We start from the raw sequence: 16,359 nt of genomic DNA, 5'->3' as shown, positions 1-16,359 counted from the left end.
TTTGTTTAAGGCCTGGCCTCGACGAGGGCTATAGAGTCCATGCCTGGAGCCTCCAACATTAAAAGTTCAAAAAATAAGGATGATTTTTTTTGGAGTAAAGAGCATAAACACACCTAAATGTATAGAATAAGGTAATACAGGGTGTTCCAAAAAGACCCAGTCAACTTTGGTTGTTAATATATATGTAGAACCACAAATGATCCTTGTTTACATACTTTTTGGAGTAACATCACTACATCCCTTTACATTAAAAAAAAAGTCTTGATTACTTGTTTATATAAAAGCTGGTGCATCTTTATGTTTGAATGTATGGATGGACTGCCTATGCCCTATTGGCTGGACAGCTGGCCCGACTCAAATCACAATTGCAACTTTAAATAAATCAAACGGCCACCGTTTTGTGAAGGTGAATAGACCTTAAGCTTCAGGCCTTAGGCCTCTGGTGTCAGCTCATGGGCCAGTGCAATTTGAATTATCCGAGCTATACAGTCGTGGCCAAAAATATTGGTACCCTTGCACTTTTTTCAAATAATGCACCATTTCTTCCAGAAAATTGTTGAAATTAAAAAATATTTTCGTATCCACAAATGTATTTCTTTAGCTTGCAGAGGAACAAAACAAAAAAAGCTGAAAAAATACGAAATCTTAGCTTACTACACGCAGAAATCCTAAAATGGCCCAGCCAATATTATTGGCACATTTTAGAAGTTGTTAGAAATAATTAGATTTCAAGCAGGTGATTCTCCTTTACTTTGGAATCGAACTCACCTATGGTGAGTTTCCTGTGCCTGCCATATAGAAAATCACGCATTCAACCAGTTTGAATAGAGAGAAGGAGTATTTATCCTGCTTTGTGTAACTGTGTGTACGCCTGTACAGGAATGAGCATGGAGAAAAGAAAGAAAACCAGAGAATTGTCTGAGGAGGTCAGACAGAAGATTGTAGCCAAGCATGGACAATTCCAAGGCTACAAGTTCATCTCCAGATACCTTAATGATCCTGTGTCCACCGTACGCAATGTTATCAGGAAGTTTAAGGCCCATGGCACTGCAGCCAACCCCCCTGAACGTGGTAGCAAGAGAAAACTTGATTGAAGATTGCAGCGAATGATTGTTTGAATGGTGGTGAAAGCACCTCGATCAACTGCCAAACAGATTCAGGCTGACTTGATTGTGCAAACAGATTTGAACAAACAAACAGATTGACCAAACAGATTCAGACACAAGGTACGACAGTTTCAACTCACACCATCCATCGCCAACTCAATGAAAGGGGTTCTATGGAAGGAGCCCCAGGAGGACCCACCCCACTGCTGAGAGAGAGAGAGACATAAGAAAGCCCGACTGGTGTTTTCCAAAACACACCTGAACAAGTCAAAATCATTCTGGGAGAATGTCCTGTGGACAGATGAGACCAAATATGAGCTTTTTGGTAAAGCACATCATCTCTATGTTTACAGAAAACAAAATGAAGCCTTCAAAGAAAAGAACACCTTCACTACAGTCAAACATGGAAGAAGTTCAGTGATGTTTTGGAGTTGCTGTGCTGCCTCTGGCACTGGGTGCCTTGAATGTGCACATAGCATCATGAAATCAGGAGATTACCAAGGAATTTTGGAGCACAATGTTAAACCCAGTGTCAGAGAGCTGGGTCTCCATCAAAGGTCATGGGTGTTGCGCAGGACAATGACCCCAAACACACTTCAAAAAGCACCCAGGAATGGTTCAAGACAAAACGCTGGACTGTTCTGAAGTGGCCCGCATTGAGTCCAGATCTAAATCCCATTAAACACCTGTGGGGAAATCTGAAAACATCATTTGGGAGAAGACACCCTTCAAATCTGGGAGAACTGGAGCAGTTTGAACAAGAAGAGTGGGACAAACTGCCAGTAAAGAGGTGTAGGAAGCTCATTCATGGCTATAGGAAGCGCTTGACTGCAGTTATTTTGTCCAAAGGCTGTGTGTGCTCCCAAATATCAAGTCTAGGGTGTCAATAATTTTGTCAATACGATTTATTTTTATTTTCTGATTTCAAAGGATATTTTAAGTTCTGAATCAAAAACAAAGGTTCTGCAATATTAACAGTGAAATAAAGAATTGTGGAGACCAAATACTTATTCAATTTCAACTTATTTTTAGAGAAAATTGTGATTTATTTGAAAAAAAGTGCAAGGGTGCCAATATTTCTGGCCACGACTGTATAACCATGATGTATTATATATGCACATAAGCAGTAGGCATGTTTTTGGTTTATGTATGTAACTTGGGCTACTTTTATTATTTCTGGGAGCCATCGCAGCAGCGGTCTGTCGCCTAAACACTGCCCAAATAAAAGGATGAGCAATTTGTGTAATAAATGAATGTTTTTGGCCAGGATTTCGATTTTAGTTTGCAAGGGTGATTAGTGTAAAAAAACAGAACAGAGGGTCGCCCGTAATAAACATTAGGAATGGTTTTGCATCACGTATGTAATCTGGGTTTTTTTCTATTTTGAGAAGCGGTCAACGCAGAAAGAAGTCTATTGTTTATACACTGCCCAAATAAGGGGTTGAGCAATTAGTGTAATAAATGAATCTTTTTGTGTGTAATTTTGGTTTTAGCCACAATTTCCAAGGCTGAATCGCGTGAAAATACAGAAGGGTCACCTGTCATTTTGACTAGCTTTTCGGCTGGTGTGTAAATAAGGCCCATATTGGTTATTGGCTTTTTTAGCGCATGGATTATTATCACACCAACCATTATCCAAACTCGGAGATGCTTGACTTCTTCTAGTTGTTGAAGCTTGTCCTTGAGAAGCATGTCGAACAGCCGTGTGAGGGACATCACCAAGTTACTGTTCAACGTTGGTATGAGTTCCTGCAAAAAGAACATATATCAAATGTTAGGAGGTCCATCGCAACATTATGAACTTTTACAAACTAGTCTTGGTATATTTCATCCGAGTCATGCACTCATCCTGTAGTAGGTTGTCACAAGTCTATTAGTAGTAAAGCTTGATTTATATAATGCACCAACTGCATTGCCACAGTGTGCAACTAATCTCATCAAGGTATTTCATCATCAACTAACTCCTTCTGCACATTTTCAAATGATACACAACGCACTTAAATTGGTGCATGCAGTTCCTGCAGCAAATCTTGAAAAACGTTTTACAAAGGTCATTCTATTTTCAGTAATTTTCCACCGATGCTTTGCTGAGAAGTGTTTTGACATTTTAAACCATTCATAAATGTTTGCCAACTTTGCCTAATCCAGTACTCTGCCTAATGTGGATATTTTGTGTAATGGTTTTGTATTGCCAAAAGCATACATTTAAAAAATGAAGATACATTAAGCTTTTATATATGCTATCGTGCAAGGTAACTTTGTTTAAAAAGTTCTCCATAGCTTGGAAGATTCAGCTTAACATTTTACTAACATGATACTGAAGGAGCTGGGGCTCCAACGTCGATCGGAAGAATGGACGCGACAAAAAGCTGGAATTCATCCGAGTTGCTTTAATCAAACCAAACACTCAGGCACTCTGAAAAGCCCGTTTATCAGGCAGCAATATATATACATATTATCCCGGAGCGTTTGCCCAGGAAAGGCGAGAGGGGGCGTGGCCCAGCGTCCTGGCTGCGGCCTGGCAAGTTGAGGGCGAGCCTGGGCATGCCCGGGCGTCCCGACCGAGGCCTGGCAAGTTGAGCGCGGGCCTGCCCGGGCGTCCTGGACGAGCCCGGCATGGTGATCGCTCCGCGTCCTTGATAGGTGCAAGGCGATTTTGAAAACCCAGCGGTAGCCGCTACACACGTCCCCCCAGAATCGACTTGCACCGGCAGGGTCAATTTGAGGGGGGTCCTGATGACCCGGCCGAAGCGACCCCTGGCGGGTCGTGGGAGGGGGTCCGGTGTGGTGGTGGGCGGTCGAGTGGGGGGCACCGTGGACGGGGGGCGGCCTCGCCGCGGCGGAAGGGCCACCCGTGGTGGGTGGTCGACGTCCACGTGCGCCGGCTTGAGGCGGTCCACCGCAATCCGGTCCGACCTGCCGCCGATGTCGATGACGAACGACTTGTCGTCCCGTCGCAGCACCCGGAAGGGCCCGTCGTACGGCGGCCGGAGTGGCCCCCAATGTGCGTCGTGACGCACAAAAACATACTCCGCTGTGCGAAGTGCTGGGGGGACGTAGGACTGGGGGTCACCGTGGTGGGATGTTGGCACGGGGGCAAACCGTCGGGCGGCCTCCTGGAGGTCCGAGCGCTGGTGAGCTGCGGACCAGGGACTGGTAGCGTCGGGCACGAATTCGCCCGGGACGCGTAGCGCCTGGCCATAGACAAGCTCGGCGGTGGATGCCTGGAGGTCCTCCTTGGGGGCCGTGCGGAGGCCCAAAAGGACCCACGGCAGCCGGTCGGCCCAACCGCCGTCTTGAAGGCCGGCCATGAGCGCGGCCTTCATGGAGCGGTGGAATCGCTCGCACAACCCGTTTGCTTGGGGGTGGTAGGCCATAGTACGGTGGAGCTTGACCCCCAGGTTGCGGGCGTCCGCGCCCCACAGCTCGGAGGTGAACTGTGGTCCGCGGTCTGACGAGATGTCCGCCGGTGCGCCGAAGCGGGCGACCCAGGTGGCGATGAAAGCCTGCGCCACGTCGGCGGTGGTGGTGGAGACGAGGGGAACGGCCTCCGGCCACCTGGTGGTCCTGTCCACCATGGTGAGCAGGTGTGTGAACCCCCGTGACGGGGGGAGGGGGCCCACCAGATCCACGTTGACGTGGTCGAAACGTCGTTCGGGCACGGTGAAAGGTGCCAGCGGGGCCTGGGTGTGTCGGTGGACCTTGGCCCGTTGGCAGGCCGTGTAGGTGCTGGTCCAATCGCGGACGTCCCGACGAAGGCCGTGCCAGACGAATCGCGCCGACACCAGCTTCTGGGAAGCTTTCCGGCCCGGGTGGGAAAGGCCGTGGAGGGAGGCGAAGATGCGGTGTTGCCAGGTGACGGGCACGATGGGGCGAGGCTGGCCTTGGGAGACGTCGCAGAGCAGGACAGTGTCCGCGAAGGGGATGTCGGCCAGGCGGAGGCCCGTGTCCGCCGCCCGGAGGGCTTGCACCGTGGTGTCGGTGGTTTGGTCCGCCGCCATAAGCGCAAAGTCCACGCCCAGGTGGACCGCGTTCGCGCTGGCCCGGGAAAGACAGTCGGCCACGGCGTTGTTTTTGCCGGCGACGTGCCGGATGTCAGTGGTAAACTCCGACACGGCGGCGAGGTGGCGCTGTTGGCGGGCAGACCACGGCTCCGTGACCTTGGCCATGGCGTAAACCAACGGCTTGTGGTCGACGAACGCCGTGAAAGGTCGGCCCTCCAGGAGGTGGCGGAAATGGCGGACGGCCAGGTGTAGACCGAGGAGCTCCCGGTCAAACGTGCTGTATTTGAGCTCGTTCGGCCGGAGCTGCCGGCTGAAAAAAGCGAGTGGCTGCCAAACCCCGTTCACCCATTGCTCATGTATGGCGCCCACCGCGTAGTCGGAGGCATCCGTGGTGAGGGCGATGGGAGCGTTGAGCACCGGGTGAGCGAGCAGTGTTGCGTCGGCGAGGGCCCGCTTTGAGCTTTGGAAGGCCTTAATCCATTGCTGCGGACCAGGCGATGTCGTGCTTGGCCGGCTTGCCCCGGAGGGCTTCGTAGAGGGGCCGCATGAGTTGAGCAGCGCGGGGCACGAAGCGGTGATAAAAATTCACCATTCCCAGGAATTCCTGCAGGGCCTTTATGGTGCGGGGACGCGGGAACGTGGTGATGGCCTCGACCTTGGTTGGCAGCGGCACGGCCCCGTTCTTGGTGATGAGGTGGCCCAAAAAATCAACGGCCGTCGTGCCGAAGTGGCATTTGGCCGGGTTGACGATGAGGCCGTGCTCGCTGAGGCGCCCGAACAGTGTTCGGAGGTGGAGGAGGTGCTCGGCCCGGGACGTGCTGGCGACGAGGATGTCGTCCAGGTAAACGAAAAGGAACGGCAGGTCACGCAGCACGCCGTCCATCAAGCGCTGGAACGCCTGAGCCGCGTTCTTGAGACCAAACGGCATCCGCAAGAATTCGAATAAGCCGAACGGCGTGATGACTGCCGTTTTAGGGACGTTGGCCGCCCTGACAGGTACCTGGTGATATCCCCATATGAGATCAATTTTCGAAAAAATGACCCGTCCCGCCAGACGGGCGGAGAAGTCTTGGATATGCGGGATCGGGTACCTGTCGGGGGTGGTAGCGTCATTGAGACGGCGGTAGTCGCCACACGGGCGCCATCCACCCCCCGGCTTTGGCACGATGTGCAGTGGCGAGGCCCACGCGCTATCGGAGCGCCGCACGATGCCGAGGTGCTCCAACGCGTCGAATTCGGCCTTCGCCACGGCGAGCTTGGCTGGGTCGAGGCGGCGGGCCCTGGCGTAGACCGGCGGGCCCGTGGTTGGTATGTGGTGCTCGATCCCATGCCGTACTGTGACGGCCGAAAACGTCGGCCGCGTGAGGGCCGGGAACTCCGTGAGCAGGCGAGCAAACTCGTTCGCCGCCGGGACGGCACATGCCAGCTCGGTCGGCGCGGAGCTGCTCAATGTGCATACCAGGGAGCTGAAGGTTTCGGCGTTGATTAAACGACGCCGTTGGACATCCACCAGCAGTCCGTGTGTGCAGAGGAAGTCGGCGCCTAGCAGAGCCATGGGCACGTTTGTGGTTACAAACGTCCAAGCAAAGCGTTGGCCGCCGAAGCAGAGGGTGACGTTGCATGGGCCGAAGGTGCGGATGGTCGATCCGTTGGCCGCAACCAAGGAGGGGCCGCAAACCGCAGATTGCCTGTCCTGGTCAGAGGCGCGTATGACGCTCAGTTGGGCGCCGGTGTCGCACAGGAAGCGCCGTCCGGACGCTTTATCCGTGATGAACAGTAAGTTGCCCGTGTGGCCGGCGCTCATGGCTGGTAATGAACGCCGGCCCGGCCGTTTCCCGGCCTGCCGAAGGTGCATGGGGGTCGGCATGTCCGGGCCTTCTGTCCGAACCTGGCATGATAGTAACACCACGCTTGGTCAGGTGGAGGCCCCGGTCGTCGTGCTGGAGGTGGTCGGCTCGGTGTAGCGGCCGCCAATTGCGTCGGCAGTTCGGTCGTCGACCGTGCCGGGTGCTCGGGCGCCATGGGTGTTGCGTCGGACGGCGGTGGGTCCCATGTCGCCGCTGCGATGCGCTGTCCTGCGGCGGAGATCTTGTCGGCTTCTCTGGCAAGGGCCCGGGGATCTGTGATCGTCGTGCTTGCCAGGGCGAGGCGTACCGGGTTAGGCAGCTGACGGAGGAACAGCTCCCGGAACAGGAATGCCGGAGAGTGCTCGCCGAGCAGTTAAAGCATGTCGTCCATTCGCTCGGAAGGGCGCGTGTCGCCGAGCTCGGGCAGGTCGAGCAGGCGCCGTGCGCGTTCCGCCGATGGGAGGGCGAAAGCGTCGAGGAGAAGCTTCTTAATCGCGCCGTATTTGTCAGCGGCTGGCGGGCTCTCGAGGAGGCTCAGGGCGCGGGCCGCGGTGGCCGAACCGAGCGCTGTTACCACATGGTGGAAGCGGGTGTCGTCGGCCGTGATGCCTCGCAGGGCGAACAGGGAATCCGCCTGTGCGAACCAAACTGCCGCGTGAGCCTCCCAGAAGATAGGCAGTTTAAGGGCGACTGCCGTGTCCATGTCGGTAGGTCACCAATGAAGGAGCTGGGGCTCCCACATCGATCGGAAGAATGGACGTGACAAAAAGCTGGAATTCATCCGAGTTGCTTTAATCAAACCAAACACTCAGGCACTCTGAAAAGCCCGTTTATCAGGCAGCAATATATATACATATTATCCCGGAGCGTTTGCCCAGGAAAGGCGAGAGGGGGCGTGGCCCAGCGTCCTGGCTGCGGCCTGGCAAGTTGAGGGCGAGCCTGCACGGGCATGCCCGGGCATGCCCGGGCGTCCCGACCGAGGCCTGGCAAGTTGAGCGCGGGCCTGCCCGGGCGTCCTGGACGAGCCCAGCATGGTGATCGCTCCGCGTCCTTGATAGGTGCAAAGCGATTGTGAAAACCCAGCGGTAGCCGCTACAATACTTAACATCAAAATTTATTATGCTGTAAACCATGTCTGCACACATTTGGTCGGGCTGTATAATATAATTACATGCCTTACCCGATTGCTATGAAGAGTATGTTTATCGTGATATGTCTGCAAGAACTGGCCATCTTCATCTAAAGATGCTTCCAAGTTTGAATTAGGCCATGCTTGGTTGATATTCTGAAATTATTGTTTAATTTCCTTATTTGTACTCATAATATGCATGTACAAAGATCCTTGACCATGTTGTGGAACGTCAGCCGAGGCCCTCACTTTTTCACCTCTATTCGCTTTTAAATTCGTTTTCTCTGCAACAGCTTGAGTGATTGACACAACAGTCTAACATAGGAACACCTACCCTACCCATGGGGAACTTTTTAACAAAGCTACATGATGATTGGATGGAAAATGCGGCCGGCATTCCAAAAAGTTTGTTTTCTGCAGGCATGGTTTGCAGGGTGTTTCATGTATCAGGAATAAACAGCCTCAAACTCGCTTAGTTCGGCCTTGGCCGAATTAAACGTTAACTTATTACTTGTCTTATTACTTGTTACATTCTTACTTGTTACAATTGTTGCGGATCTCGGGTTACGGCGCTCCCCTTACTGAGGGGGGTTAAATCCCCTCGTCTATTAAGCTGGCCATCCGAGTCCTGAAGATATCGCGCTCCTTTGCGGGGTTGAGGTTGACCAGGGTGACTGGTCAACGGGTTCCCAGATACCTTTGCCAACCTCTCCGCAACGCAGGGCGATACTTCTGCTCGAGCCACGGACAAGATGGAAGATTGCCGAGCGGTTTAGCAATCCGAAAATCGAGCCGTTAGCAATAAAACTAACCCGATCCTGAGCGTTGGCCAAATCGTGCCACGTATATCAATGGAGAAATCACTAAAGCGACCGGATGAGAGGAAACCCAAAGAATAAGAAGGAAGAACACAGGTTTATTAATTATGTACAAAACCAAAACCAAGGAAGAAACGAAAGGTAAGACTGTACAGGAAGAGGAAGAAGCAGATACACAGGGCAATCCTTAAACACTCTTATTTTATCACATGCCCAGGACAGTACAAACACACTTACACGAATGGGGAATAGCAGGTAGAAGGAGAATTCATTCATTCATTCATTCATTCATTATTACTTGATTGCTTTTCAGCAAAACTTTTGTATCCACCTTGACTTTAAAAATACCGACGGCATAATGCCATATTCTGTCAGTCACACTTTAATGGTATTGCAATCAAATCTGATTATTTTATTGAAAGGGGCTCTGGGCACTGGGTGAAACCAGATTTGCCTCCAGACATTTCACATGGAAGAGGAGGAAGAGGAAAGTACCTTGCACTGTTTGCGAATGAACTGCAAAGCCGGTGGAACAAGCCAGTGGAAGAGATCGAGCAAGAGGGTACGATATGCTTCCTGCTGAAGCTGCTCTGGCAAGGAATTTAGCCAGGACTCCACGAGAGGCTCCCAGCCAAGCTGAGATGGCTCCATGTAGATCATTCCACAGCGGCTCACTGTGGCGGGCTGGGGTTGGTGAAGAGAGCCGAGAGGACTCGGAGCATCAATAAGCCACAGCAGCAAATGCATAAAATAATTGGAACAGTTGATGAGTAACAGAATTAGATCAATACCATACTATTTGATAAGGACACGTACAGTCACGTGAAAAAGTAAGTACACCCCATGTAAAGTTTTGACTTTTTCAACATATTTCAACATACAGCTATTTGATCTTCATTTCAACAATATTGATAGATAAAGGTGATATAATCTATCTATAATTCCACTAATCTCTGTCTGTGTGTGTGTGTGTGTGTGTGTGTGTGTGTGTGTGTGTATGCGACCGCTGTTTCTCGACAACTACCGGTCCGATATACTTGAAACTTGCCAGGTATATTGCTGGGGACCCGAGGATGTGCCTTTTCAAGGTTTCATATTAATCGGACAAGTAGTTACCGAGCTATGTCCAAAAAACGATTCAACCAATCAGAGAGCAGCGAGTTATCACGTGTGCCGAACGTGGCGAACAGACTCTGCCTCGGACGGCACATTTGAGAGCGTATTCATTTATTTCACGTTGGCAAACTATGTTGGCGTTAAACTATGTTTTAAAACTAATTAAAACTACTTTGCGATTCATCGTAACTGCGATTCGTAACTGCCGTTCGCTTTGGCTTTGCGAATGGACCAAACCATTTCATGTAAATAGAGGGGGGGGATTGTCACCGTACTCGCAAGCCGTTCGCTTTGGACCAAACCATTTCATGTAAATAGAGGGGGGGGATATAATTTTAGATATAGATATAGTACGGGCATGCCCTAGTATAACAAACTAGCAGAAGTACCCGGCATTGCCGGGCGGGGGAGGGGAGGGGGAGGGGATGGGGAGGGGTAAGGGGAGGTGAGGGGAACGGGGGGAGAGCGAGCCCCTTGGTAAAGCGAGCGATCTTTTTTTTCATAGCGTCATAGCGTCATAGCGTTCATTGCGTCATAGCGTTCATAGCGTTTCATAGCGATTTTTTTTTTCATAGCGTCATAGCGTCATAGCGTTCATAGCGTCATAGCGTTCATAGCGTCATAGCGTTCATATCGTTCATAGCGTCATAGCGTTCATAGCGTCATAGCGATTTTTTTTTTCATAGTGTCATAGCGTTCATAGCGTCATAGCGTTCATAGCGTTTCATAGCATCATAGCGTTATATCGTTCATAGCGTTCATAGCGTCATAGCGTTTCATAGCGTCATAGCGATTTTTTTTTTCATAGTGTCATAGCGTTCATAGCGTTCATAGCGTCATAGCGTTCATAGCGTTTCATAGCGTCATAGCGTCATATCGTTCATAGCGTTCATAGCGTCATAGCGTTTCATAGCGTCATAGCGATTTTTTTTTTCATAGCGTCATAGCGTTCATAGCGTTCATAGCGTCATAGCGTCATCACGTGATCGCTCTGAGCGAATCAGCGCCCACCTGCTCTGATTCCGTTGATTCCGTGCGCTGAAATGCGCTGAGGTAAATATGAATAAAAAATATGGATCGTCAAATATTTTGAGTTCGGCCATGTTCGTCCCAGGCTCAATGGCCATGTCTATGCCAAATATCAAGCACTTAAGCCTCTCCGTTTAGGAGTCTATCGGTAACATTACACACACACACACACACACACACACACACACACACACAGAAACTGTGTTTTATATATATATATATCATGAAACATTTACATTTTGTAGTCCATTGTATAATTTAAATACACATAAATGCAAATTTCACATGTGGAAAAAGTAAGTACACCCTTGGCTCCAATAGGTGGTATTGCCCCCTTTGGCAGAAACAACCTCAAGTAGGCGTTTCTTATAACTGTCTACCAGTCTCTGACATCGCCGGCTAACCCCCGCTCTAGCAGGGAACATGGCCTTAAAATGCATGTTGTTGTGTGTGTAGTCTCTGACATCGACTGGGAGAAATTTTTGCCCACTCCTCTATGCAGAATTCTTTCAGCTGTGCAATGTTTGAGGGGTTTCTTCCATGCACAGCTCATTTCAAATCCCCCCACAACATCTCGATGGGATTCAGATCCGGGATTTGACTTGGCCATTCCAGAACCCTCCATTTCTTTCTCTTCAGCCATTCCTTGGTGGATTTACTGGTATGTTTAGGGTCATTGTCATGTTGCAAGGTCCACCTTCGGTTGAGCTTCAACTTTCCGACAGATGGCCTCACATTAGCCTCAAGCACCCTCTGGTACAATGAAGAATTCATAGTGGATTCTATGATGGTGAGCTGCCCAGGCCCTGATGCAGCAAAGCTGCCCCAAACCATAATATTTCCACCACCATGCTTTACAGTTGGTATCAGGTTCTTGTGGTCAAATGCTGTCTTTGGTTTTCGCCAAACATGTCTTCTGGTACTGTAGCCAAATAGCTCTACCTTTGACTCATCTGTCCAGAGCACATTGTTCCAGAAGTGCTGGTCTTGCCTTGGTGTTCATTGGCTAACTTCAGTGTTGCCCTGATGTTCTTTCTGGACCAGCAAAGGTTTCCTCCTGGAACACTTCCCATGTAGATCAAATTTGTGCAGCCTCTTTCTAATGGTAGACTCGTGCAGTTTGACATCAACAGTGGCAAGAGCTACCTGTAGGTCCCGTGATGACATTCTGGGGTTCTTAGAGACCTCTTTCAGCATCTTGCGGTCTGCTATCGGGCTGAACTTGCTGGGGCGGCCTGGCCTGAACAAATTGGCAGTTGTTTGGAATCTTCTCCACTTGTAGATGATCTTCCGCACAGTCGAATGATTGATTTCTAATTGTTTGGAGATCTTTTTAAATCCCTTCCCAGACTCGTAGGCATCTATAACCTTCTTTCTGAAGGCCTCAGATAGCTCTTTTAATTTAGGCATGGTGACGTCGCACACTTTTTTTTTTTTTTTTTTTTTTTTTTCTTTTTTTGTATACAAGATCGAGGCTCGTGAAAGAGCTAACATTAATCACACAAAAAGACAAACCGACACACAAAACACAAAAAACAAGGGGAGCGGCAGACAAGATGGGGAGAGAGGGGGAGAGAGGGGGAAGGACAGAAAAGAGAGGGGGAAGAGGGGGAAGGACACAAACACAACATTTGAGAGCAGGGACATCGGGAGGACTTGGGGGGAGGTGGGAGAGGAATAAAACATATGAACACTGCAAGGACTCTGGGGTGAAATTACCGGGGGTAGAAAAGATCAAGGTTTTCGATGGGGGAAGATAAGAGATGGTGGTGAACAGCTGTTTTAAAGACCTGGAGGGAGGAGTGGGATTGAAGGGAGTGGGGGAGTTTGTTCCAGAGGCGGGAGAAAAGGGGAATGAAAGAGTGAAGGTGAGCAGAGAGCCTAGACTTTGGCAGTTTAACCATAAGAGGGTTGCAGGCAGATCTTGTGCGACCTGAAGGAATATTGGGGGGACAGAGCACAGAGAGAGCTGGGGGAGCAAGGCCGGAGAGGAGTCGGTAGAAGACAGAAAGACCACCAACCTGCCTGCGGTGAGTGAGTGAAAGGCCCTCGGTGTTGACTACATCGCAGGAGATTCCAATGATTCTGAAAGCTTTGGCCTCAACAGCGTGAAGCCAAGCAAGGTGTGAGGCAGGAGCACCAGCCCAGAGGGGAGAACAGTATTCCATTGAGCTGCGGATGAAAGCCTTGTATGTGGTGAGGAGCTCAGGTGTGCAAAGGAAGGACTTCGCACGACGGAGGATGCCCAGTCGGCGACTGGCTTTGGAGGCCAGCTTGGAAATGTGGTTTTCCCAAGAAAGATCATGGCAGATAGTGAGACCCAAAAGCTTGAGCGACAGAACTTCTTGGAGAGGATTGTTGAGAAAGTAGATGGGAGGGTTGTCCAGTCGGTCCTTTCGGAGAGACATTGTAAGAGTGTGAGATTTGTCAGGATTGAAAGACATGTTCCACTTGTTTGACCAGTCTGTGATTTGTCCAGGTCTGCAGAGAGTGAGGAGGCTGCAGACTGCCGATCTGAGGGATGAGGAATGGAGCGACAGAGAGTAGAGTCGTCAGCAAAGAGATAGAGAGGATTTTCAAGAGAGTCAGAGAGATCATTGATGAAGACCAGAAAAAGCACAGGGCCCAGAACACTACCTTGGGGAACTCCAGCCTGAACAGGAAGAGGAGATGAGAGAAACCCATTCAGGGCCACACGTTGACTACGACCAGAGAGGAAGTCCGCCAGCCATGCGTGGAGATTTCCATGGATACCAAAGGAGGAGAGTTTGGTGAGCAGAGCAGGGTGCCAGACCGTATCGAAGGCACGTGAAATGTCAAGGGAGACAGCTCTAATTTCCTGTTTGGCGTTGAGGACCTCCATCCATTGTTGAGAAAGCAGAAGCAGCATGTCCAGAGTAGAGTGACCAGATCTGAAACCAAATTGATGATCAGAGATCAAGCCATTGGAGAAGAGGAAAGAATTAATATCTGAAGCAATGATGGATTCCATGACTTTGCTGATAATTGGGAGAGGGCTGATTGGTCTGTAGTTGCTGGGATCTGTTTTTGCACCTTTTTTGTGCAAACCGGTGATGTTGGCTGATTTCCAAGCAGATGGCAGATGACCTTGAGCAAAAGAGAGGGTGAAGAGAACAGAAAGAGGGAATGAAAGAGCAGAAGAACATGATTTTAGGACCCGTGGGCTGATGCCGTCAGGACCAGTTGCAGAATCAGAGTCGAGGGTTGACAGAAACTTTTCCACCTTATCAGGAGGAAAGGACACAGAGTCCAGGAGCAGCTGGGTACGACTGGGTACGGTGGGTACAGAGAGGGATGGGTTTGGGACACAAGATTTAGAGGCAAACACAGAGTTGAGGCATTCAGCTTTTTCACGTGCGGAGTCAGCCGTTAAGCCGTTTGAGGTGAGGGAGGGGATGGAGGGGGAACAACCACCAGAAACAGATTTGACCAGACGCCACCAGGATTTGGAAGAGGGAGACAGATAAGAGAGTTCGGTCTTGAGTATGGTGAGATATTGTTTCCTGGCTCTCCTGAGGGTGGACACACACTTGTTTCGGGCTTTGTGAAAGGAAATGAGATTTCCTTCCGTTGGATTTGCTTTCCAGGAGACGAAAGCAAGTTGTTTAAACTGAGGTTAAAGTGAAGCACTTCAACAACAAAGAGCAAACCAAACTAAATGTCTGAGGTTTAAATGAGACAGGTTCCTCCAAGATCCTCTCTAACGATGTTCTAATCATTTGCACCTGAGCTGGTGCACCTGATTCTAATTTTAGTTATTTGAAGTAGTGATAAATGTCGGGGTGTACTTTCTTTTTCCACATGCGAAATTTGCATTTGTTTATTTAAATTATACAATGGTCTACAAAATGTAAATGTTCCATGATATTTGTTATATTATATCACCTTTATCTATCAATATTGTTGAAATGAAGATCAAATTGCTGTATGTTGAAATTTGTTGAAAAAGTCAAAACTTTACATGGGGTGTACTTACTTTTTCACGTGACTGTAAATGAGTATACGTTCATTGATGGCATAACATTGGAGATTGTATTTAGACAATGAAACTCCAATAATTTAACATTTTGTTGCTAAAGGCTGCTGTGTATATTACTCAATGAAGTACTCTTCTTCCCTTTTTATGGGCTGGTGCCCCAATTTCACAACTCTAAGGCTTGGATGTTGTAGAATACAAAGCTCTCAACATCATCGGATGCTCTCAACAGCATCTCCATCAAAGAAACAGTGAAACAGGGCCCGTTGCTTTCTCGCTTTACTCATCTTTATGACACCGACAGATTATTTATGTCATTCATAGATAGGTTGGGGGACTCTATGTTCTCTACTGACTCTCTTCTGGTCTTGATCCCCTTGTCATGTCAGTCCCATGGATTTGTCCCTCCAAATCTTACCTTTCCAAGAGGCAAACATTCTTCCTGTAACTTCCTCTTTGTTAAATTTCCAAATTCAAGCCTTCAACCAACTCACATGCACTCCTTTTCCTTGTTTTTATTGGTTATCAAACTACCACCACAAGTCAGTATAATCCCATTCTTTCCTCCAAGGGTTTAAGACAGCAGTACACAAATGTATCTACTTGTGACCCCTTTTTCCTGCGTCACCTCTCACCATATCCCATTAAATATCGTTTTCATTCTGCAGAGTGGCCCGAAAATCACTTTACACCTGATAAATTTCTTGCACCTCCCTCCTGACCCCTGCGCCTTCCCCCACTGTGGTATGCGGAAACACCGACTCATTGATGTAACCTGTAGGAAATTAGACGACATGGCGGCCACGAGTTGTTACAGTATTGAAGAGTGGTTGCTTGCTTGTGTTTGGGTGAATGAAAGGGCACACACAGGTCAAACAATTGCATCACCAGCTCCTCTACCGTGGCCACCACGTAGTCCAGATCTAACGACTCCAGACAACTCTTTGTGTGACTTCATCGAGGAGAAAGTGTCGACAATCCGGTATAGGAAGATCGAAGAATTACACGCAGCAGGTCGTGGCCTGTTACGCACAGGTGACTCCACAAATGCTACACAAGATCTCTAAGCAGATTTGGTGACCAATTCAGTTGGGCAAGGAGAATGATGCAGTGTATACAGATACAATGACAGATTAATGATTGTGAGTACAGCACAACAAAACATATTAAAGAGTTTAACAACGAATGCTTTACTGGACAGTGGTACAGAGACTTTCAGGCCACCCTGTGCAACAGCCTGAAAACAACCCTCACAACTACAAAACAAATGAATGACAAATTAATAAGCTAAACAAATAATGTACAGATATAAA

The 16,359-nt window shown here is 49.1% G+C and overlaps 1 protein-coding gene across 1 annotated transcript in view; it reads right to left on the bottom strand.

The window, feature by feature from the left end:
- The window catches only part of DNAH12 (dynein axonemal heavy chain 12), a 460,368-nt gene that overhangs the window by 353,327 nt on the left and 90,682 nt on the right, over positions 1 to 16,359 (bottom strand). The window contains exons 29-30 of the mRNA XM_068114298.2: positions 9,400 to 9,588; positions 2,736 to 2,855 (exon numbers count right to left, since the gene is read on the bottom strand). Coding sequence (XP_067970399.2) covers positions 2,736 to 2,855; positions 9,400 to 9,588 — 309 coding nt within the window. The remainder of the gene's footprint in view (positions 1 to 2,735; positions 2,856 to 9,399; positions 9,589 to 16,359) is intronic.

This window comes from Myxine glutinosa, chromosome 4, assembly GCF_964187855.1.
Source record: "Myxine glutinosa chromosome 4, kmMyxGlut1.1, whole genome shotgun sequence".
Lineage (NCBI taxonomy): Eukaryota > Metazoa > Chordata > Myxini > Myxiniformes > Myxinidae > Myxine > Myxine glutinosa.
This window is presented reverse-complemented; position numbering and strand designations above follow the sequence as displayed.